This window comes from Prionailurus viverrinus, chromosome D1, assembly GCF_022837055.1.
Source record: "Prionailurus viverrinus isolate Anna chromosome D1, UM_Priviv_1.0, whole genome shotgun sequence".
NCBI classification, from domain to species: Eukaryota; Metazoa; Chordata; class Mammalia; order Carnivora; family Felidae; genus Prionailurus; species Prionailurus viverrinus.
This window is the reverse complement of record NC_062570.1, coordinates 7,110,129-7,133,303: the sequence shown is the minus strand read 5'-3', so window position 1 is coordinate 7,133,303 and position 23,175 is coordinate 7,110,129. Positions and strand designations below refer to the sequence as shown.

General features: G+C 38.5%; 1 protein-coding gene across 6 annotated transcripts in view; it reads left to right on the top strand.

Annotated features, from left to right (window-relative positions):
* The window catches only part of CD1H11orf65 (chromosome D1 C11orf65 homolog), a 60,893-nt gene that overhangs the window by 12,201 nt on the left and 25,517 nt on the right, over positions 1-23,175 (top strand). For 5 of the 6 annotated variants that reach the window (XM_047876788.1, XM_047876785.1, XM_047876786.1 and 2 more), the window contains exons 2-5: positions 1,767-1,856; positions 16,066-16,158; positions 22,618-22,671; positions 22,800-23,000. In XM_047876788.1, coding sequence (XP_047732744.1) covers positions 1,776-1,856; positions 16,066-16,158; positions 22,618-22,671; positions 22,800-23,000 — 429 coding nt within the window. In that variant the 5' untranslated portion in view covers positions 1,767-1,775. The remainder of the gene's footprint in view (positions 1-1,766; positions 1,857-16,065; positions 16,159-22,617; positions 22,672-22,799; positions 23,001-23,175) is intronic. The other variant, XM_047876790.1, reaches the window with a different exon arrangement.

Below are 23,175 nucleotides of genomic sequence, written 5' to 3'. Positions count from 1 at the left end.
CTTTAGTTTTTGAGCATCTTTAAGACATTGATTGGTGTTCAGGTCTTTGTCTAGTAGATCTGCCATCAGGTCTTTTTCAGGGTCAGTTTCTATTGATTTTTTAATTTCCTTTGAATGAGACATAATTTTGTGTTTCTTTATATGCCTTATAATTTTGTATTGAAAACTGGATATTTCAGTTTAATAATGCAGGAACTCTGGAAATCAGATTCTTTCCCTTCCCCTGAGTTTACTCTGTGTGTGTGTGTGTGTGTGTGTGTGTGTGTGTGTGTGTTTAATTGTTATAGGCTACAAGGATCAGTCAAGGATCAGTTTGAATTGTAAACTTAAGGTCTTTTCATTTCTTTTGTGAATCTGTACCTTTCTCTGGAAATGACTGATAATTTCTCAGTTTTCTCCATATGTGTTGTTATTTTTGAATGTCCTCATTTTTAATATCTGGCTCTCCTAAGGGGAAAGGACAACAATCTAGAGGGAAGGAAAAACCCTTTAAGTTCCCTGGAAGTTGTCAGATGGGAAGGGCTTGCAACAACAGTGGGGGGTGAAGGTGCATCCCCAAAGGCTGCCTGCCTGTTTGTCTACACCTGTGTGATCAGAAGCAGCAACCAACAATCAGAGCACAGATCTCCTGGATTGGAGGACCGAGTCCCTTTTTGTCCACCCTGGCTCCCACAAGTGTGCAAGCTGTTCCAGAAACATGTGCACAGCTGCCTGCTGCTGAGGCTGCGGTGAGGGAATGGGTAGCTGCTACTGGGCTAAGAGCAGAAATTGACTGGAGTTAACCACAAGTTACCCCCCCAAGCCTTCCCCTGGAAGTTGCAAGCCTTCAGTAGACACCAGAGTTCTAAAATAGTTACGTTAGATTCTGCCAGCACAGTTGTCTAGAAGTGGAGACAGATTCCTGGTGCTTCCTAGTCCACTTTCTTCCCAGGATCCTCTCTGTCTACTGCAGCTTTTTAAAGGACTCATAAACCGTAATGTGTTTCTGACTTCCCTATTACTTATTTCTTCACAGTATTAATAAAAATTATGGGTAGAACTGGTGATTTTGTTTTGTCTTAATGCATGATTGACTAGTCAGCATATTTACAGAGAAGGAAAAATTCTATAATCATCTCTAATTCTAGGTTAGGGGCCTGGGTAAGTTTTTGGGTGAAACTCTGTCACTGTATATGTTGAATAAGAACAATTTATTTGAAGTCATTGAATGGGGTCATGAAAGGTCGTGGATTTTCAACACTAGCTGCCTTGGGTTTAATACTGGCTTTGTTAATCACTATTTGACCATAGGCCTTGAAGTGCAATCTCTATGTCTCTAGCACCAGCATACTGGTAAAGTCTACTATGCAAGGTTGTTGTTTAAATTAGAACTGGGTGGCTCAGTTGGTTAAGCATCCAGCTTCAGATCAGGTCATGATCTCACGGTTCATAGATTTGAGCCCCACATGAGGCTCTGTGCTGACAGTATGGAAGCCTGCTTGAAATTCTCTGTATCCCTCTCTTTGTATCCCTTCCCCCCTCTCTCTCTCAGAAATAAACATTTTTAAAAATAATTAAATAAATTAGAAAAAAGAAACAAATTGGAACATATAAGGCAATCAATAGTAGGTAACAATTTTTATTTTTTATTATAATTATCTTGATACCACATCTCATCTTTATTATTTCCTTTATTCAACTTTCTATTTAACTTTTCGTGAGTTCTAGTGAGTTTCACATTGGAGTTTATAAAGAAATTTTAGATATACCCTTTTTGCTTATTTTAGGACTTTAAAATGCCTTGGGAACAGGAATCAGAATTTACAAAGAGGGATAAAGCTGCTAGAGTCATTCAGAAGGCCTGGAAACGTTTTCTTGTGAGTTTGTTTCATTGTTTTGTAATCTTATTGTGATATAATTTATATAGCATAAGGTTCACCTTTTGAAAGTGTATAATTCAATCATTTTAAATATATTTACAGATTGGTGTACCACCCTTTGCTTTAAAAGCACCCATTTTTTAGAAGTTCAGAAAGTTAACATTAATTAATCATTCCATTAGCCTCGCAAATCCTTACTGAGCTCCTGGTCAGGGTCAGGCACTCTGAAAATAACTATGATCACTGAAAGTATCACGAATAGGATCCTTTGGCTTTTACCTCTAAAACTATTTCTTGACTCAGCAATCAGGTTTCTGACAAAGTGTTAGGGATACATTCATTCACTCATTAAATAGTTGTCGAGTACTTGACTCTTGAAGACTTAAAGTTTAATAATAAACTGTATCTGAGTTAATACACTTTGTCATGCTATAGTCTGGGTAGAGCTGGTCTCATTGGTGGGAGGAATATTCCAGGTTGACTTACCTGGTTGAGTGAGGGCCAATAACTAAAATGACTTCACTCTTTCTTCTGTGTTTGTAGCAACACTGTCTGCGCCTGATAATTATACGTGAAGTGTGATGGCTCTGTTTCTAACACACATGATCCGTTAATCGAGTCTTACAAAATAGCTTCCCTTATGTGTTTCTTTTGCCTCTTTCAACCCATAAAACCCCTAACTCTTGATCTCCAATACTAAAATAATAATTTTCTTAAAAATTTTTTTTAATGCTTTTTTTTTTTAATTTTTTTTTAATGTTTATTCTTGAGACAAAGACAGAGTGTGAACAGGGGAGGGGCAGAGAGAGAGGGAGACACAGAATCGGAGACAGGTGATTGGGGCACCTGGGTGGCTAAGTCGGTTAATCATCTGACTTTGGCTCAGGTCATGATCTCACGGTTTCTGAGTTCAAGCCCTGCATCATGCTCTGCTGATGCTCAGAGCCTGCTTGAGATTCTCTCTCCCTCTCTCTCTCTCTCTGCCCCTCCTCTGCTCTCTCTCTTCCTCTCAAAATAAATAAAAACATTTTTATAAAAAAATTTTTAATTATTTTAATATTTATTCATTTTTGAGAGGCAGAGGCAGAGTATGCATAGGAGAGGAGTAGAGAGAGAGAGGGAGACACAGAATCTGAAGCAGGCTCCAGGCTCTGGGCTGTCAGCACAGAGCCCAACACGGGGCTGGAACCCATGAACTGTGAGGTCATGACCTAAGCTGAGTCAGACGCTTAACCAACTGAGCCACACAGGTGCCCCTAAAATATCTTTCTTAAAATTGTGATCAATTTAGATAAGATCTGTATGTTGAAAGGATTAAAGCGGATTGTATTTGGAGATAAAATGGTGTCCCATGCAATAGAAGGTGTGACTGAGCAGTTGGATTTAAAAAGTGGTTAGAAACTGAAAAAAAGCAACCATGAAAGCCATGGTTCAAATCCTAGGATAATTTAAATAGTTCTAAGACCCAAAGAGAAAACATTTGATCTTAAATCTCGATATATTCTTTTTCAAGTGGCTCAGAGGAGGATTTCTAAATAAGGATGCTTAATTTTAACACATTACTTGGCCCAGTAAGTGAGTAATTTGCATAGTCAAACTACTGTAAATGAAGGTATTTTCTTTTGTGTGAATATTTTAAGTCAAAATAATGTATATACTTCTTTCAGTAAAATAATAGAGAAGAACTTACAAATAAAAGCACATCTTTTACCCCCTCCTGTTCTTCTCTACCCTCATACTCTAAAGGGAAGCACTTTGAACTACTTTTTGTTTTAGATGTTCTGGTAGTTATTTCTGTTTCTATATAACATGCTTGTGTCATTATTTTTTATTTGCCAACTTCAGAAGTGACCTGTTGATTTTCTGCAAAGATAATTGAGAGCTTATCTTACTTACCCGTTACACAGCCCTGCCAGTACCATATGTAATGATTTTTTAGTTCTTCTATTTGTTACCTTAATTTTTGTTTAAGTTTATTTATTTTGTGAGAGAGATGGGGTAAGAGGCAGAGAGAGAGGGAGGGGCAGAGAGAGAATCCCAAGCAGGCTGTGAGCTGTCAGCACAGAGGGGGACATGTTGCTCAAACTAACAAACTGTAAGATTATGAGCTGAGCCAAAATCAAGAGTCAGGGTATAGCCGACTGAGCCACCCAGACACCCTTATTGCCTTATTTCTTTACAGCACAGAGCCTGGAGCCTGCTTTGGATTCTTTGTTAATGTCTCTCTGCCACTCCCCCATTCACTCTGTCTCTCTCTCAAAAATAAATTTAAAAAAACATTTAAAATTTTTTTAAAAAAAGAATTTAAACCTGGGGCGTCTGGGTGGACCAGTTGGTTAAGTGACCTACTTTGGCTGAGGTAATGATCTCATGGCTCATGAGTTTGAGCCCTGCGTCGGGCTCTGTGCTGACAGCTCAGAGCCTGGAGCCTGCTTCAGATTCTGTGTCTCCCTCTCTCTCAAAAATAAATAAACGTTAAAAAGAGCATGTTTAAACCTTTGTTTCTTGTTCCATCATGTTAACATAGGATTATGTGACTCCTTATTATGTCTGATGAAGATATAAATATCCCAACCCCCACCTTTTTTTTTAACCTGTTCTCCCAATCTTCAAACCCCCAAATCCCATTACATCTACTAGTACACTGTCAATATTCACTTGGAGGAGTTTCTCATATATCCTGGGCACAAGTCCTTTATTGAATACATGTGTGGCAGGTATTTTCTCCAGACACTGCATTCTTAAAGATGTTTTTTTGATAATGAGAAGTCTTTCATTTTAATTAAGTCCAATTCAATCCCTTGTTCTTTATGGTTAGTGCTTTCTGTGTCCTGTTTAAGAGATGTTTGCCCAGGGGTTCCTGGGTGGCTTGGTCGGTTGAATGTCTTGGGTCGTAGTCTCAGGGTTCATGGGTTTGAACCTGACATCAGGCTCTCTGCTGTCAGCACGGAGCCTGCTTCCAGTCCTCTGTTCTCCTCTCTTTGCCCCTCCCTTACTCGTTCTCGTTCTCTCTCTCTCTCTCTCTCTCTCTTTCTTTCTCTCTCTGTCAAAAATAAATAAACATTGGGGCGCCTGGGTGGCGCAGTCGGTTAAGTGTCCGACTTCAGCCAGGTCACGATCTCGCGGTCCGTGAGTTCGAGCCCCGCGTCAGGCTCTGGGCTGATGGCTCAGAGCCTGGAGCCTGTTTCCGATTCTGTGTCTCCCTCTCTCTCTGCCCCTCCCCCGTTCATGCTCTGTCTCTCTCTGTCCCAAAAATAAATAAAAACGTTGAAAAAAAAAATTAGAAAATAAATAAATAAATAAATAAATAAATAAACATTAAAAAATGAAAAAGAAATGTTTGCCTAAAGAGGTGACAATATCAGAACTTTCCCAGTGGGAAAAGATCCTAAGGCAGACGTCCAGCTCAGCCAACACAATATTACGTGTCAATTATATTGAAATAAATCTGGGGGGAAATGTTTAATCCAAAGCCAGGATATATTTTCCTTAAGCTTTTTCTAGATGCTTGATTGCTTTTGTTGTAGGTTGAGATCTAGTATCCTCTCAAATTAATGTTTGTGTGTGATAAGAGGTGTAGGCAAAGTTCATTTTTGTCTTTATGGATAACCAAATGGTTAAGTCCTTTTACTGAAAACACTAGATCATGTCTCCATGTATGTGAAGTGTTTCTGTGGTCTCTGTTCATTTGCATTGGTTTATTTGTCTTTATTTGGGTCAGTACCACACTGTCTTAGTAACTATAGCTTTGTCATAAGTGTGGGTATCAAAATCCTCCAACTGTGATGTTCTTCATGATTATCACAGCTATTTTAGGGCTTTTGTATTTCCATTTAAATAGCAGAATCAATTTATTAATTTTTGCAAAAATATTTGTGGGGATTATAATTGGGATTGCATTAGGATCAGTTTGCGGGAGAACTGACATTTTACTACTCCAAGTTTTCACGAACCTGGTACATATCTTCATGTTTTAGATCTTTAAAAATTTTTCTCCACAACGTTTTATAGTTTGCAGTGTAGAAGTCTTATGTATCTTTCATTTAACTTACGGGTATTTGACATTGTTTGATGCTACTGTGAGTGGTATTAATTTAAATTTTATTTTCTAATTGTTCATTTCTAGTTTATAGAAATATAATTTATTTTTATCTCCTGGCCTAGTATGCACTTATTATTTCTAATTGATTTTTTATAGACACCTTTGGATTTACTACCTAATCATGTCATGTCTGAATGACTTTTGTTTTTTTCTTTGTAAACTTTATACCTATTACTTCTTTTTCTTTATTGTACTCCAGCACAATATTGCACTTTATTACCCTCCCAGAGAATCCCAAGCAGGCTCCATGCTATCCGTGCAGAGCCTGACACGGGGATCGATCTCACAAACTGTGAGATCATGACCTGAGCCTGAGCCTGAATCAAGGGTTAAACATTTAACCAACTGAGCTACCCAGGTGTCCCTATTACCTTTCACTTTAAAATATTTTACAGTTTCCATTGTGATTTTTTTTGACCCATTGGTTATTTAGAAGTATGTTATTTAATTACCAAATATTTAGAAGTTTTCTAGTTACCTTTCTGTTACTGATTTCTGGTTTGATTCTGAGGCCAGTTATTTATATGACTTTTTTTAATTCAATTTAATTTTTTTTTTTTAATTTACATCCAAATTAGTTAGCATATAGTGAAACAATGATTTCAGGAGTAGATTCCTTAATGCCCCTTACCCATTTAGCCCATCCCCCCTCCCACTAACCCTCAGTTTGTTCTCCATATTTATGAGTTTCTTCTGTTTTGTCCCCCTCCCTGTTTTTATATTATTTTTGTTTCCCTTCCCTTATGTTCGTCTGTTTTGTCTCCTAAAGTCCTCATATGTGTGAAGTCATGTGATTTTTGTCTTTCTCTGAATAATTTCACTTAGCATGATACCCTCCAGTTCCATCCACGTAGTTGCAAATGGCAAGATTTCATTCTTTTTGATTCCCGAGTACGACTCCATTGTATATATATACCACATCTTCTTTATCCATTCATCCATCGATGGTCATTTGGGCTCTTTCCATACTTTGGCTATTGTCGATAGTGCTGCTATAAACATGGGGGTGCATGTGTCCCTTCGAAACAGCACACCCGTATCCCTTGGATAAATGCCTAGTAGTGCAATTGCTGGGTCGTAGGGTAGTTCTATTTTTAGTTTTTTGAGGAACCTCCATACTGTTTTCCAGAGTGGCTGTACCAGCTTGCATTCCCATCAACATTGCAAAAGAGATCCTCTTTCTCCGCATCCTCGCCAACATCTGTTGTTGCCTGAGTTGTTCATGTTAGCCATTCTGACAGGTGTGAGGTGGTAACTCATTGTGGTTTTGATTTGTATTTTTCTGATGATGAGTGATATGGAGCATTTTTTCACGTGTCATTTGGCCATCTGGATGTCTTCCTTGGAGAAGTGTCTATTCATGTCTTTGGCCCATTTCTTCACCGGATTTTTTGCGTGTTGAGTTTGATAAGTTCTTTGTAGATTTTGGATACTAACCCTGTATCTGATACGTCATTTGCAAATATCTTCTCCCATTCTGTCGGTTGCCTTTTAGTTTTGCTGATTGTTTCCTTCACTGTGCAGAAGCTTTTTATTTTGATGAGGTCCCAGTAGTTCATTTTTGCTTTTGTTTCCCTTGACTCCAGAGATGTGTTGAGTAAGAAGTTGCTGCGGCCAAGAGCAAAGAGGTTTTTGCTTGCTTTCGCCTCAAGGATTTTGATGGCTTCCTGTCTTACATTGAGGTCTTTCATCCATTTTGAGTTTGTTTTTGTGTATGTTGTAAGAAAGTGGTCCAGGTTCATTCTTCTGCATGTCGCTGTCCAGTGTTCCCAGCACCACTTGCTGAAGAAACTGTCTTTATTCCACTGGATATTCTTTCCTGCTTTGTCAAAGATTAGTTGGCCATACAGTTGTGGGTCCATTGTGGGTTCTCTTCTGTTCCATTGATCTGTCTGTTCTTGTGTCATTACCATACTGTCTTGATGATAACGGCTTTGTAGTATAGCTTGAAGTCTGGTATTGTGATGCCTCCTGCTTTGGTTTTCTTTTTCAGGATTGCTTTGGCTATTTGGGGTCTTTTCTGGTTCCATACAAATTTTAGAATTATTTGTTCTAGCTCTGTGAAGAATGCTGGTGTTACTTTGATAGGGATTGCATTGAATAGGTAGATTGCTTTGGGTAGTATCACCATTTTAACAATATTTGTTCTTCCTATCCAGGAGCATGGAATCTTTTTCCATTTTTCTGTGTCTTCTTCAATTTCATTCAAGGTATTCTATGTTTTTTTGTGCAACTGTAAGAGGGATCGATTCCTTGATTTCTCTTTCTGTCACTTCATTGTTGGTCTATAGGAATGCAACTGATTTCTGTGCATTGATTTTATACCCTGCCACTTTGCTGAATTCATGAATCAATTTTAGCAGTTTTTCGGTGGAATCTTTTGGGTTTTTCATGTAGAGTATCATGTCATCTGCGAAGAGTGAAAGTTTGACCTCCTCCTGGCCGATTTGGATGCCTTTTATTCCTTTGTGTTGTCTTATTGCAGAGGCTAAGACTTCCAATACTATGTTGAATAACAGTGGCGAGAGTGGACATCCCTGTCTTGTTCCTGACCTTAGGGGAAAAGCTCTCAGTTTTTCCCCATTGAGGATAATATTAGCGTTGGGTCATTCATATATGGCTTTTATGATCTTGAGGTCTGCTCCTTCTATCCCTACTTTCTTGAGGGTTTTTATCAAGAAATCATGCTGTATTTTGTCAAATGCTTTCTCTGCATTTATTGAGAGGATCATATGGTTCTTGTCCTTTCTTTTATTGATGTGATGAATCACCAAGTTAATTGTTTTGCAGATATTGAACCAGCCCTGCCTCCCAGGTATAAATCCCATTTGGTTGTGGTGAATAGTTTTTTTAATGTATTGTTGGATCCGGTTGGCTCATATCTTGTTGAGGATTTTTGCGTCCATGTTCATCAGGGAAATTGGTCTATAGTTCTCGTTTTTAGTGGGGTCTCTGTCTGGTTTTGGAATCAAGGTAATGCTGGCTTCATAGAAAGAGTTTGGAAGTTTTCCTTCCATTTCTCTTTTTTGGAACAGTTTCAAGAGAATAGGTGTTAACTCTTCCTTAAATGTTTGGTATAATTCCCCTGGAAAGCCATCTGGCTCTGGACTCTTGTTTTTTGGGAGGGTTTTTTTTTTTTGTTTTTTGTTTTTTTTTTTTACTAATTTGATTTCTTTACTGGTTATGGGTCTGTTCACATTTTCTATATCTTTCTGTTTCAGTTTTGGTAGTGTATATGTTTCTAGGAATTTGTCCATTTCTTCCATATTATCCATTTTATTGGCATAAAATTGCTCATAATATTCTCTTATTATTGTTTTTATTTCTGTTGTGTTGGTTGTGATCTCTCCTGTTTCATTCTTGATTTTATTTATTTGGGTCCTTTCCTTTTTCTTCTTGATCCAACTGGCTAGTGGTTTATCAATTTTGTTAATTTTTTCAAAGAACCAGCTTCTGGTTTCATTGATCTGTTCTGTTTTTTTTGGTTTCAGTAGCATTAATTTATGCTCTAATCTTTATGATTTCCTGTCTTCTGCTGGTTTTGGGTTTTATTTGCTGATCTTTTTCCAGGTCCTTAAGGCATAAGGTTAGGTTGTGTATCTGAGATCTTTCTTCCTTCTTTAGGAAGGCCTGGATTGCTATATACTTTTCTCTTATGACCACCTTTGCTGCGTCCCAGAGGTTTTGGGTTGTGGTGTTATCATTTTCATTGACTTCCATATACTTTTTAATTTCATCTTTAACTGCTTGGTTAGCCCATTCATTCTTTAGTAGGATGTTCTTCAGTCTCCAAGTATTTGTTACCTTTCCAAATTTTTTCTTGTGGTTGATTTCAAGTTTCATAGCATTGTGGTCTGAAAATATGCATGGTATGATCTCAGTCTTTTTGTACTTACTTAGGGCTGATTTGTGTCCCAGTATATGGTCTATTCTGGAGAATGTGTCATGTGCACTGGAGAAGAATGTATATTCTGCTGCTTTAGGATGAAATGTTCTGAATATATCTGTTAAGTCCATCTGGTCCAGTGTGTCATTCAAAACCATTGTTTCCTTGTTGATTTTTTTATTAGATGATCTGTCCATTGCTGTGAGTGGGGTGTTGAAGTCTCCTACTATTAAGGTATTACTATCGATGAGTTCCTTGATGTTTGTGATTCATTGATTTATATATTTGGGTGCTCTCACATTTGGCGCATAAATTTTTATAATTGTTAGGTCTTCTTGGTGTATAGACCCCTTGATTATGGTATAATGCCCTTCTGCATCCCTTGATACAGTCTTTATTTTAAAGTCTAGCTTGTCTGATATAAGTATGGCTACTCCGGCTTTCTTTTGTTGACCATTAGCATGTTAGATGGTTCTCCATCCCCTTATTTTCAATCTGAAGGTGCCTTTAGGTCTAAAGTGGGTCTCCTGTAAACAGCATGTAGATGGGTCTTGTTTTCTTATCCATTTTGTTACCCTGTGTCTTTTGATTGGAGCATTGAGTCCATTGACATTTAGAGTGAGTACTGAAAGATATAAATTTATTGCTATTATGATGTTTGTAGAGTTGGAGTTTCTGGTGATGTTCTCTGGTCCTTTCTAATCTTTTGTTGCTTTTGGTATTTATTTATTTATTTACTTACTTATTTATTAATTTCATCTTTTCTCCCCTCGGAAAGCCCCCTTAAAATTTCTTGCAGGGCTGGTTTAGTGGTTACAAACTCCCTTTAATTTTTGTTTGTCTGGGAAACTTTTTATCTCACCTCGTATTTTGAATGACAGCCTTGATGGATAAAGAATTCTTGGCTGCATATTTTTCTGATTCAGAACACTGAATATATCCTGCCACTCCCTTCTGGCCTGCCAAGTTTCTGTGGATAGGTCTGCTTCCAACCTCATCTGTCTTCCCTTGTATGTTAGAGACTTTTTTTCCCTTGCTGCTTTCATGATTCTCTCCTTGCCTGAGTATTTTGTGCATTTGACTATGATATGCCTTGTTGATGGTTGGTTTTTGTTGAATCTAATGGGGGTCGTCTGTGCTTCCTGGATTTTGATGTCTGTGTCTTTCCCCAGGTTAGGAAAGTTTTCCCCCTATGATTTGCTCACATAACCCTTCTACCCCTATTTCTCTCTCTTCCTCTTCTGGGACCCCTATGATTCTGATGTTGTTCCTTTTTAATGAGTCACTGATTTCTCTAATTCTTAAATCATGCTCTTCTGCCTTAATCTCCCTCTTTTTTTCTGCTTCCTTATTCTTTATAAGTTTGTCCTCTGTATCGCTGATTCTCTGTTCTGCCTCATCCATCTTGCCACTGCTGCATCCATCCGTGATTGCAGCTCTGTTACAGCATTTTTAATTTCATTCTGGCTATTTTTTACTTCCTTTATCTCTGCAGAAGGGGATTCTAATCTATGTTTGACTCCGGCTAGTATTCTTATTATCGTGATTCTAAATTCTGGTTCAGACATCTTACTCCTATCTGTGTTGGTTAAATCCCTGGCTGTCGTTTCTTTGTGCTCTTTCTTTTGGGGTGAATTCCTTAGTTTTGTCATTTTGAAGGGAGGAAAGTAATTAATGAGGTAGAAAAATTGAAATTAAAAAAATTAAAATTAAAACTATATTGAAATTAAAAATTAAAAACACACACACACAAAAATCGAATAGATGATGCTAGATCCTAGGTGTGTTTTGGTCTGGGTGTTGAAAGTGGTTTGGCAGATTAGAGAAAAAAAGGTGGGGGTGGAAGGAAAGTGTTTGAAAATTTGAAAGAGTGAATACACTGAAGTAGACTAAGATGATGGGGGTAAAATAGAATTTGAAAAAATATACACAAAAGTAAAGAATGTAGCAGAAAAAAATTAATATTTTTAATGAAAATTAAAAATAAATATGAATTTTTATATTTTCTCTTTTTAAGAAAAAAGAAAAGAAATGAAAAAGAAAAAAGATAAGAAAAGAAAAAAATCGTTTGAAAATTTGAAAAAGTGAATACACTCTAGTAGACTAAAATAAAATGATGGAAGTAAAATAGAACTTGAAAAAATTTACGTAACAGCAAAAGATATACTAATAAAAATAAAATAAAAATATTTTTAATAGAAATTGAAAGTAAAAATGAAGTTTTTCTCTTTCTGCATTCAAGAAAAAGAAATGAAACAAAAAAGAGAAAAAAAGAAAGAAAAAAAAGGAAATTGAGAATTTGAAAAGGTGAGTACACTGAAGTAGACTAAAATAAAATGATGGAAGTAAAGTAGAATTTTAAAAAATTTACACAAAAGTAAAAAGTATAGTAATAAAAAAGAAAGATATTTTTAATAAAAATTGAAAAAATGAATTTTTTCTCTTTCTGTATTCAAGAAAAAGAAAAGAATTGTAAAAGAGAAAAAGGAAAAAGAAAGAAAATTGAATAGATGAACCTGCTAACAGATTGAAGTAGGACTGAAATTGCTTCATTTTCCCCTAGAAGTCAGTCTATGTAGCTCTTTATAGTCCATAAATTAAGCCGGCAGTGAGGTTTGTGTTCTTGAAGAGCCAAGCTGTCCCAGTTGGGCAGGACTCGGTATAACAGCTCCGCTGTCCACTAGATGGCGCTGCTAGCCTACTGGGGTGGATTGTTGCGGGGCTCGTAGCTGTGTAGGCGCATGTGCGGGAGCAGTGAAAATGGCGCCACTCAGCTACCCAGTCTGTTCTCCTGGATCAGCAATCGTGCACTCGTCCTCTGTCTTCAACTCTCGTCCACTCTCCGCTTCTTCACTCTTCGTGACCAGGCTCCAGGCAGCACCTCTCTCCCAAGCCTTATCTCAGATGCGGCTGTTTTCCCCGGCCTCCTACTTCCGAAGGACTGTGGCTTTGACCCGTTCCGCCCCTCTGCGGGAGGGTCTCACCGAGCAATGGCCGAATGAGCCATGGCTGAATATCGGCTGCACCCAGCTATGCCCGTTGGATCCTGTTTTTGCCGGTGCCCCGAGACTGCGGCCAGAATGCCAGCCCGCCCCAGAAAAAGTTCGCGAGACAGTGTAGCAGCAGCGTCTCAGGGATTATAGAAAATCGCAACACACATCTGGCACCAGGCTGCACCCTTAACAACCTTGTCCCAGCACCAGCGAATGTGGCCGCCTTCCGGGGTCTGCTGGGACCAGGTGGCTGCAACAGTCTTTACCAAATGTCCTTCCAGCAGTGGAACTGCTTTTCCCCGTGAGGCCCCAGAACCTCCCGGACCCCATCCTCTTCCTGGGGGTTCGCCCTTCCCACCAGAGCACCGCCAGGTATCGAGCTGAGGAGTTGCAGCTTTTGTGCTCTCCATGTTTACAGTCTTAATGGAATTTAAACTTTCTCCTTTCTCCCTTTTTAGTTTAGTCCCTGCGGCTGTTTCCAATTTTCTACTTTCTCTCCAGCTGCTTTTGGGGAGGGGTGATTTTCATGTATTCTCCCCCCCTCCCCAGTCTGTGTCCTCTCTCTGCCCACAAAAGTGGTTTCCTACCTTTCAGGGCTTCTCACTCCCCAAGTTCAGCTCTCCGCACCACATACCTGCTCTATTCTGTGGTTCAGGTTGTGCAGATTGTTGTGTTAATCCTCCAATCAGTTTCCTAGGTGTGTAGGATGGTTTAGTGTTGGTCTGTCTGTATTTCATGGACATGAGACACACAAAAAGCTTCCATGCTGTTCCGCCATCTTGGCTCCTCCTTCTTATATGATTTTAATAACTTGAAATTTGTTGAAACTTCCCTGTCTTAGAAAAAAGTCTATTTTGGTAAATGTTTCACATGAACTTGAGGAAAAAAATGTATTCTGACATGGTTCAAGTCCTACTGGCTAACCATGTTGTTCAGATCCTTAGTACTTGTGTTGGTCCATTTGGGCGGCTAGAATGAACTACAACAGACTGGGTGGATGATAAGCAACAGAAATTTGTTGCTTACAGTTTTGGAAATAGTCTTCTTGTTATGCCCTTAAATACTTAAAAATCACTTGTTCCGTAACCTTTCCATCAAGTCCCAATCTCCAGCTACACCACAGCAAATTGGCCTCTATGTTGCCTACGTAGGTTTTCCTATTGCTTCATCACCAATGAGGAAGCCTAGGTGATCAACACCTGTCATCACCCTCCCTTGAGCTCGATCACCCACTTTCCACTTTCGCTGACTCCTTACTGGCAGAACAGGAGGGGATGATAAGCTGTAGTTCTGTGTTTTCAGCATCTCCTAATTTTGTCTACTGTGTGCCCCAGTCTATCACACAGGCCGGCAGCCCTCCCGCCAGCTTCCTCCTGGTCTGTTCCATGCTGACTGGGGCCAGAGATGGGTGGCGGGAGCTATCTGACCATCCACAGCAGGGCCACCCTCTCCATCTGCGGTGGGGAGGGGAAAGGGAGGAGCCGGGAAGCCCAAGCAGAAGTGAGAGAGCAGCAGGCTGGTCAGCTGCAGCCACCGCTTCTGCCACCTAGGCCAGAAGGCCATCCCACCCCACCGTGGCCCCCTCCCCCTCTCTGTCCCCTCCTCCTCCCTCCTGCCCCCACCCTCTGATGGCTTTCTTTAGTGATATTACCTGGATTCCTTTCTCTTTGTTTTTTTACATATCTATTAATAGTTTTTGATTTGTGGTTACCGTTAGGTTTATAGATAACATCTTATGCACATAGCTGTTTATATTATGTTGATGATCGCTTAAGTCCAAACCCCTTCTAAAAGCACTAAATTTTTATTCACCATCCCCCAAGGTATCACCATAAGTTTTTCTTGATACTCAACTTGGGGTTATACCTACTGGAAATTATATCTTCCTTTCAGAAAGAATATTATCTGTTTTGATGTGGGCTACACCATCTCCACAGGCAGTGTGCTTCTTGAAGCAGTGGGGATTCAAATTGTCTTATTAGTGATGGGGATTCAGTTTGAATTTATTTGATTTAACATAAGCTCACGGGTGGGGTAGGGGGAGTTTACCAAGAGTTAGTAAGGGTTTTTTGGGGGATAGAGTATGAGGAGAGTATTACCAAAGAAATTGTTGTCTGAGAGAGAAGAATTGTTTGGAGGGGTGTCTGGGTGGTTCAGTCAGTTAATATCCGACTTCAGGGGCGCCTGGGTGGCTCAGTCGGTTAAGTGACTGACTTCAGCTCAGGTCACGATCTCACGTTCCATGAGTTCAAGCCCCGCGTCAGGCTCTGGGCTGATGGCTCAGAGCCTGGAGCCTGCTTCCGGTTCTGTGTCTCCCTCTCTCTCTGCCCCTCCCCCGTTCATGCTCTGTCTCTCTCTGTCTCAAAATAAATAAACGTTAAAAAAAAAAAAATATCCGACTTCAGCGCAGGTCATGATCTCGCGGTTCATGAGTTCAAGCCCTGAGTCAGACTCTGTACTGAGAGCTCAGAGCCTGGAGCCTGCTTTGGGTTCTGTATCTTCCTCCCTCTGCCCCTCCTTCTCTCTCTCTCTCTCTCTCTCTCTCTCTCTCTCTCTCTCTCTCAAAAAAAAAAAAAAACAGTTGTTTGGAGTTGTTTGACCAAATATGTCCTAACATGAATAGTAGGTAGGGTTTGTAAATCAGTGGAATTACTACGGTAATGAGGTTTCTGTAATGGTAATAATAGAATAGTAATTATTTAGTGCTTTCTTGGGCCAGAAGTTGTTCTGAGTGCTTTATGAATATTAACTCATGAACTCCTCACCATAGCTGTAGGAGATAGCCACTATCATTCCCATTTTAGGTGAGACACCGAGGAGAGAATTTAAGCAACTTGTCCAGGGTCGCATGGTGAGTTGGTACTAACTGTTGAACTCAGATAATAGGATGCCATGCTCCGTGTTCTTAACCAGTAGGCTCTATTTTGTCTTCCTCCTGGATGACTCTGGAACATGCAAAAGCAACTCAACCAATGTCCTGGGTGTTTTCTTTACACTTGCTAATGATGCACTTCCAAAGTGAAGGGTAAAACTCGTTGTGAGAATAAAATTGGTATTGCCTGGCTTGTCAAAGTAAATCGTGAGTGGTAATATTTCTAAAATCTAGGTTACACACATAAAATCTATTATATGGTTTTTACTCATTTTGCCCTAATTAGGCAAAAAGCTAATCAGAGGTAGAAAATCCAGTTTTGACCATACAGTTTTATGTATTTGAACCTTTAGAATGTCACTGTCTTCCAACACTTTAAAAGACTGATTGATCTAAGAAGACGAGGAGAGCCACGTCAGATAGTGAGATACATCAATCCTAAAGAGGTGAGGACACTTTATTCATACAGCATCTGTGTTTTCCCTTCAAAATGTGTGGCTGCTTTATAAATGTGCTCGTATTTGTTTCTTTTAAAACACTTTTTTATTGAAGCACGTTATAGAAAAGTTCATGAAACATAAATGTATAAGGTCACTGAATCATCACAAACAGCCCCCTGTGTAACTTACATAACCCAGATCAATGTTTCCTACTTCAAACCACTGCCTTCCAGGCTTTGCACATCACCGCCAACTTCCCTGCTCCCGAGAGGCAACCACCATTTTGTTGTAGCTTTTTTTTCTTTAGTTTTCTCTGTTTTTGAACTGTATGTAAATAGAATCTTATGGTGCGCTTTTTGGTCATTCAGCATTGTGTTTGTGTAGCTGAATTGTATTCATTTTATGAAAAACAATGATAATTATTTCATTATACACACACACACACACTACTGTTAATTCATTCAGTGGTTGAGATTTATACATATATATTTTTTCCAGTTTGAGTCTGTTACAAAGATTGCTTTGGGGAACATTCTTATTCATCTGCCCTGGTGCATATGTGCACGAATTTCTTTTGGTTTCTATTCTACCTAGAAATGGAATTTCTGGGTAACGGGATCTGCCAAACTATATTCCAAAGTTACTGTACAATTTGTATTAACCATCATCCGTCTCTTGGAATTCTTGGTGCTTTACATACTTATCAGTGTTTAATTTCTGCTTTTTAATTTGCCTTTCCCTGATAGCTACTGAAGTTGCACATCTTTGTGAGGAGTTCCGCTCCTGGTTTTAATCCTGTGTGCTCTTGCAGGCCTGACTAGACACAATTACAGGGACTTTATCCAACAGGCCCCACACGGGAAGGCTGTCCCCTCCTCACAATCAGACTTGGTGCATGGCAGTGTCCTGCAGCCTCTCAAGGGAGCTCAGGCTGGGACTCAGACACCCTGGACGGAACCCCCGACCCCCGACATATTTAAGTATCTAGTCCCAGCACTTTCATTTTTAGTTCTTTATCTGAGGCTTTGAGCTGAGGTCTTCAGACACCTCTGCTGAGACCTCTTTATGGGGGAAACCTTGAAGACCCTTTTCCCACTCTGACTCAGTCCACTCAGACTGTCCTCCCTTAATCTCCTACATACCTCCTACCCCGAATATACACACCTTATGGTCCCTAACACTGCTGGAGCCTTTTGTTCAGGATTCTGTGCTGATCCACCTGACTCTCTGTCACTGCACTGCTCACGGTGCGGGCGGGGGGGAGGGGGGTGAGGGTGAGATGGAACAGGTGGATTGGTGCCTCCTCTAGTTGTAGACGTCCTAACTCTTGCTTATTACCATGTAGTAAGTGGTCAGAAGCTTTCTTTCCCTTTGTGCTTGTTTCCTTAATTGGCTACTCTGACACTGACATCTCACCTACCGTTCTTCCAGATCAGCTGAGCTCCTGACATTTTTTTGGTGTCTTTTATGTGTATATTGTCTCTTATTCCTACTAGTTTAAAGCAGTTCTTTATATAGTCTTCATAAAAGTCCTTGTCGTTTCGTGTTCCATTCTGTGATTTGACTTGTCATTCTTAGGATGGTCCTCACTGTGTGTTTTTAATCATGAAAAATGGCAAACATATTACCAAAGTCGAAAGAGTAAAGTAATAGACTACAGGTACCCATCACCTAGCTTCAACAATTAGCAATTCCCCGCCAGTCTTGCTTCATCTATATTTCCACCCTATTTCCCCAATCCCTAGGTTAGTATTTTGAAACAAGAATGTCTTTTGGTGAACAGAGTTCTTAATTAAAATTTTTTTAATGTTTTTTATTTTTGAGAGAGAGAGAGTGAGTGACAGGGGGAGGGGGCAGGGAGAGAGGGAGACACAGAATCTGAAGCAGGCTCCAGGCTCTGAGCTGTCAGCACAGAGCCTGATGCGGGACTTAAATCCACAACCACGAGGTCATGACCTGAGCTGATGTGGCATGCTTAATCAACTGAACCACCCAAGTGCCCCCAGCGTTCTTGATTTTAATGTACTTAAGATTATCAGTGCTTTTGTGTATGAGTGGCGCTTTTTATAAGCTTCGCCAATCCTGAAATCATGAAAGTATTCTCCTATATTATATAAACTTTATTGATTATCTTTTCATATTTAGATATGCAAACTACTCAGGATTCATTTTTTTGTGTATGGTGTGGGGTAGAGATCCCTTTCATATTCTTCCTTATAGATATCAAAATGATCAAACACTATTTATTAAAAAGATAGTCCTTTCTCCACTGTCTCCACTGCTCTGCCATGCCACTTTTATCATAAATCAAGTAACCAGTTATGTATGAGTCTGTGAATTCTCTATTACCTTCCATGATCTGTTTTTATACCCTTGTTATAATTACTTTGAGTTTGTAACAAGTATATTATATGGTAGACAATACTCCCATTTTGTAGTTCTTCAAGAAGACACTTCCAGGCTATCGTTGGATGCTTTGTATTTCCATGTAAATTTTATTTATTTTTTTAAGTTTATTTAATGAGAGAGAGAGAGAGAGAGAGAGAGAGAGAGAAAATGCAAGCTAGGGAGGGGCAGAGAGAGGGAGGGAGAGAGAATCCTAAACAGGCTCTGCACTGTCAACACAGGGTCCGTGGGGCTGGAACCCATGAACCGTGAGATCATAACCTGAGCCAATTCCAGATTGGATACTTAACTGACTGAGCCACTGAAAACCAGGCACCCCTATGTTTTTGGTATTTAGAGTAATGGTATTTAGAGTAGTGTTAGGAACTGTCCCCTTTGTCCCCTTTGCTTCTGTTTTCTGGAAGAGATAGTAGAGAATTGATATTTTTTTCCTTAAATTTTTTTTTTTTTTAATTTTTTTTTTCAATGTTTATTTTTGGGACAGAGAGAGACAGAGCATGAATGGGGGAGGGGCAGAGAGAGAGGGAGACACAGAATCCGAAACAGGCTCCAGGCTCTGAGCCATCAGCCCAGAGCCCGACGCGGGGCTCGAACTCACGGACCGCGAGATCGTGACCTGGCTGAAGTCGGACGCTCAACCGACTGCGCCACCCAGGCGCCCCTCCTTAAATGTTTTGTAGAGTTTACCATTGAACCCATTGAGGCTTGGTGCTTTCTTTTTTGAAAGGTTAATTATTCATTCAGTTTCTTTAATAGGTATTAGTCTATTCAGATTTTCCATTTCTCCTGTGTGAGTTTTGTCAGGTTATGTCTTTCAAGGAATTGAACCATTTATCAAATCTGTGGGAATAGAGTTTTTCATAATATTTGTTAATTATCCTTTTACTGTCCATGGAATCAGTAGTGATGGACCCTCTTTTCTGATATTAGTCATTTGTGTCTTCTTTCTATTGTTTCCTTCTTAGTTTTTTTGTACAGAAGCTTATTGGTTTTATTGAGCTTTATTGGTTTTAATTTCTTTGATTTTTCTCTGTTGATTTCCTGTTTCAATTTCATTGATTTCTGTTTTTTTATTCTTGACTTTTGCTTACTTTTGATTTAATTTGTTTTCCTAGTTTCTTAAGATGGAAGCCTACATTATTGATTTCAAGTCCTTCTTGTTTTCAGATATATGTAGTTAGTGCTATAAATTTTCCCCTAAGCACTGTTTTCAGTGCATTTCACAAAATTTGATAAGCTGTGTTTTCATTTTAATTTAGTTCAAAATATTTTAAAATTCTCTTGAGATGTCCTATTTGATCCACCTGTTATTTAGAAGTGTGTTGTTCACTGCCCAAGTCCAAATGTCCAAATGTCTGGGCATTTGTCTCTGTCCAAATGTCGGGGCATTTTCGGACTATCCTTCTGTTACTGATTTCTAGTTTAATTACATTGGAGTCTGAAAGTACACTTTGTATGATTTCTCTTATTTTACAGTTGTTAAATGTACTTTATGGTCCATAACATGTTCTATCTTGGTAAATACAAGTTCTCTGTAAGCTTGAGTAGAATGTATGTTTGCTGTTGTTGGATGAAGTGTTGTAGAAATCTAGATCCAGTTAATTGAAAGTGTTCTTCATTTTCATAATAGACTGCTGAATATGTCAATTAATGATAGAGAGGTGTCAAATTCTCCAACTATAATAGTGGATTTCTCTAGTTCTCCTTGTGGTTCTTTCAGTTTCTGCCTTCATATTTTGATACTATGTTGTTAGGTATATATACTTTATGGATTGTTATGTCTCCTCAGAGAAGTGGCCACATTATCATCTTGTAGTCCTCTTCTTTATCCCTGATGATTTTTCTTGCTCTGAATTCAGCTGTCTCTGAAATTAATACAGCTTCTCGGTTTTTGTTTAATCAGTGTTAGTTAATATGTTACATCTTTCTCTATTACTATGCTTGTACCCTATCTGTGTCTTTATATTTTAAATGGTTTTCTTACAGACAACATATAGTTGGGTCTTTTTTTTTTTTTTAATCTATTCTGTCAGTCTCTGCCATTTAACTTGTGTATTTAGACCATTGATATTTAGTATGGTGATTGATGTCTAACATATTTAATGTTTTCTATTTCTTGCCCTTGTTCTTTGTTTCTTTTTTTCTATTACATCCTTTTATGTCTTCTCTGGTTTTAATTGAGCATTTAATATGATTACATTTTCTTTCCTCTCAGCATATCAATTATACCTCTTTTTTACTAATTTTTGGTTCTCTAGAATTTGCATTGAGTATTTACAGCTAATCTAAGTCCATTTAAAAAAAATTTTTTTTTCAACGTTTATTTATTTTTGGGACAGAGAGAGACAGAGCATGAACGGGGGAGGGGCAGAGAGAGAGGGAGACACAGAATCGGAAACAGGCTCCAGGCTCTGAGCCATCAGCCCAGAGCCTGACGTGGGGCTCGAACTCACGGACCGCGAGATCGTGACCTGGCTGAAGTCGGACACTTAACCGACTGCGCCACCCAGGCGCCCCTAATCTAAGTCCATTTTAAATAATGCTATTGCACTAAATGAAGTTCCCCATAGGCATAGGAGACAGAGTCATGCTTAAGGGAAAGGAACTGCCTCAAATACACAGCTGACTCCCATCCCCATTTGAGTTTGTAGATGGTAGGTAGAAGGATAAAGAATTAAGCTTAAATCTTCTCAAAGTACTTTTGAATTTCCCATAGGCTTTCATAGTTGAAGAGATAGAGAGTTGCCATATCTAAAAAATAGGGGAAAACTGGAAATGGACAAACCAGACATAGATTACTAAAACTGCAGTCCAGGCTTGAGCCAGCTAAATTTTTGATTGGATTGACATGATTAGCACCTCACCCTAACTGACTGAAATAGGAAGGAAAAAATTCCATGAAGCTGTACACTTAAGATGTGCCTACTTTAGTGGACATAAAAGTATATATATAGTGAATTTTGTTTAAAAAGTATATACAGTTGACCCTTGAATAACATTGGGATAGGGGCAGTGACTCCCTGCCCATGCAGTAGAGAATCCATGTGTAACTTGTGACTCTCCAAAAACTCAACTACAGATAGCCTACTGTTGACCGAAGACCTTACTAATAACATAGTCAGTTAATATGTATTTTGTATGTTACATGTATTATACACTGTACTCATACAGTAAGTTAAGCTAGAGAAAATAACGTGTTATTAAGAAGGTCGTAAGAAGAAAATACATTTACAATGCTATACTATAAAAAATCCACATATAAGTGGACCCGTGCAGTTCAAACCCATGTTGTTTAAGGGTCACCTGTATAAATTTTATAAATGTAAGTTTAAGAGCCTGTTATAAAACATACGTTTCACGATTGAACTGTGACCCTACATATGTATGTATGTATGTATGTATGTATGTATATGCTTTTTAGTCAGGAGAAAATTATGCAAAACTTAAGGTAGTCTTTTAGGCTTTATAGACTGAACGATTTAGGATAATATGTATATTCTCATCTAACAGTACTATCAGGTGGTAAGCTTGAACTCTTCTGTTAGAGGACCCAAAATTGTTTTCTCTCTTTTACATTTGGTGCAAGGCATTAAAATTTATAAGACCAATTCTATATAATTCTTAAAAAATTTAAGCATGGATTTTTGATTTAAGAAAAGCTACTTAGGAACGGTCATCTTGTGTTAAACGTGGATTAGCCAATGACATTTTTTTACTCTGAATTTACCTGTAAGATAAATATGTAAGTCATATGTTTGAGGACTTACTTAAAATTTCTGTTTTTGGAATAACAAATCACTTGGCTTTTATACTTATATGTTGCACAGAAAGGGAACATATTTGGTATCATTTTTCCAGTTACAAAAACTGTTTTACTTATTGGATGCCCATTAGAAATTAAATCTTAAAATATATTTTAATTTAAAAATAATTATTTAAGGCTTATTTACTTGACCTATTTCATAAATAATTAATATTCGGCACTATTTTAGCATGATAGAGTGAGAAGTGGTGAGTTGATACACACAGAATTTTGAAGAGTAATGTATTTTTTTGTAGGCAGAGCTGCTAGATGCTGCTGCGGGCATTCATGTACGATTCAGATTAGGTGGTGTAAGTATGGGTGAATTCTTATTTGGTAATTTTAAAGCACATTTATATGAAATTTAAAAGATTTAAATTTTAAAAATATAAATCGTTTTTTGTGATTACAGTGGTCCTTTGAACTTTTCCGTATACAGGTTAAATTTCCACCTGATATATACTATAAAATTTTCACTCATAGACCTATTGAAGATCTGTGTGCTAATAGCCCTAGAGATTATACAAAACTTCCAGCAAAATATACATCTCATATTAAAAGTGATAATCTTCAGGAAGAGGATCATCGTGGCTGGTATCGTCGTATAGAGAACAATGGCTGGAGGCTTGTCTCTGATACAGTAAGAAAATAAAAATATTAATAATTTTGAATCTTACATATTTAGGAACTCTTTTGTCTTTTTGAAAAATAATTTTAAAATAATAAATCTTGGTAATTTAACTGATAAAAACTGATGATGGTAAGTACTCAGAGGTTACTAATAATACTTCAAGATCAACAGTGTATCTTTTTTT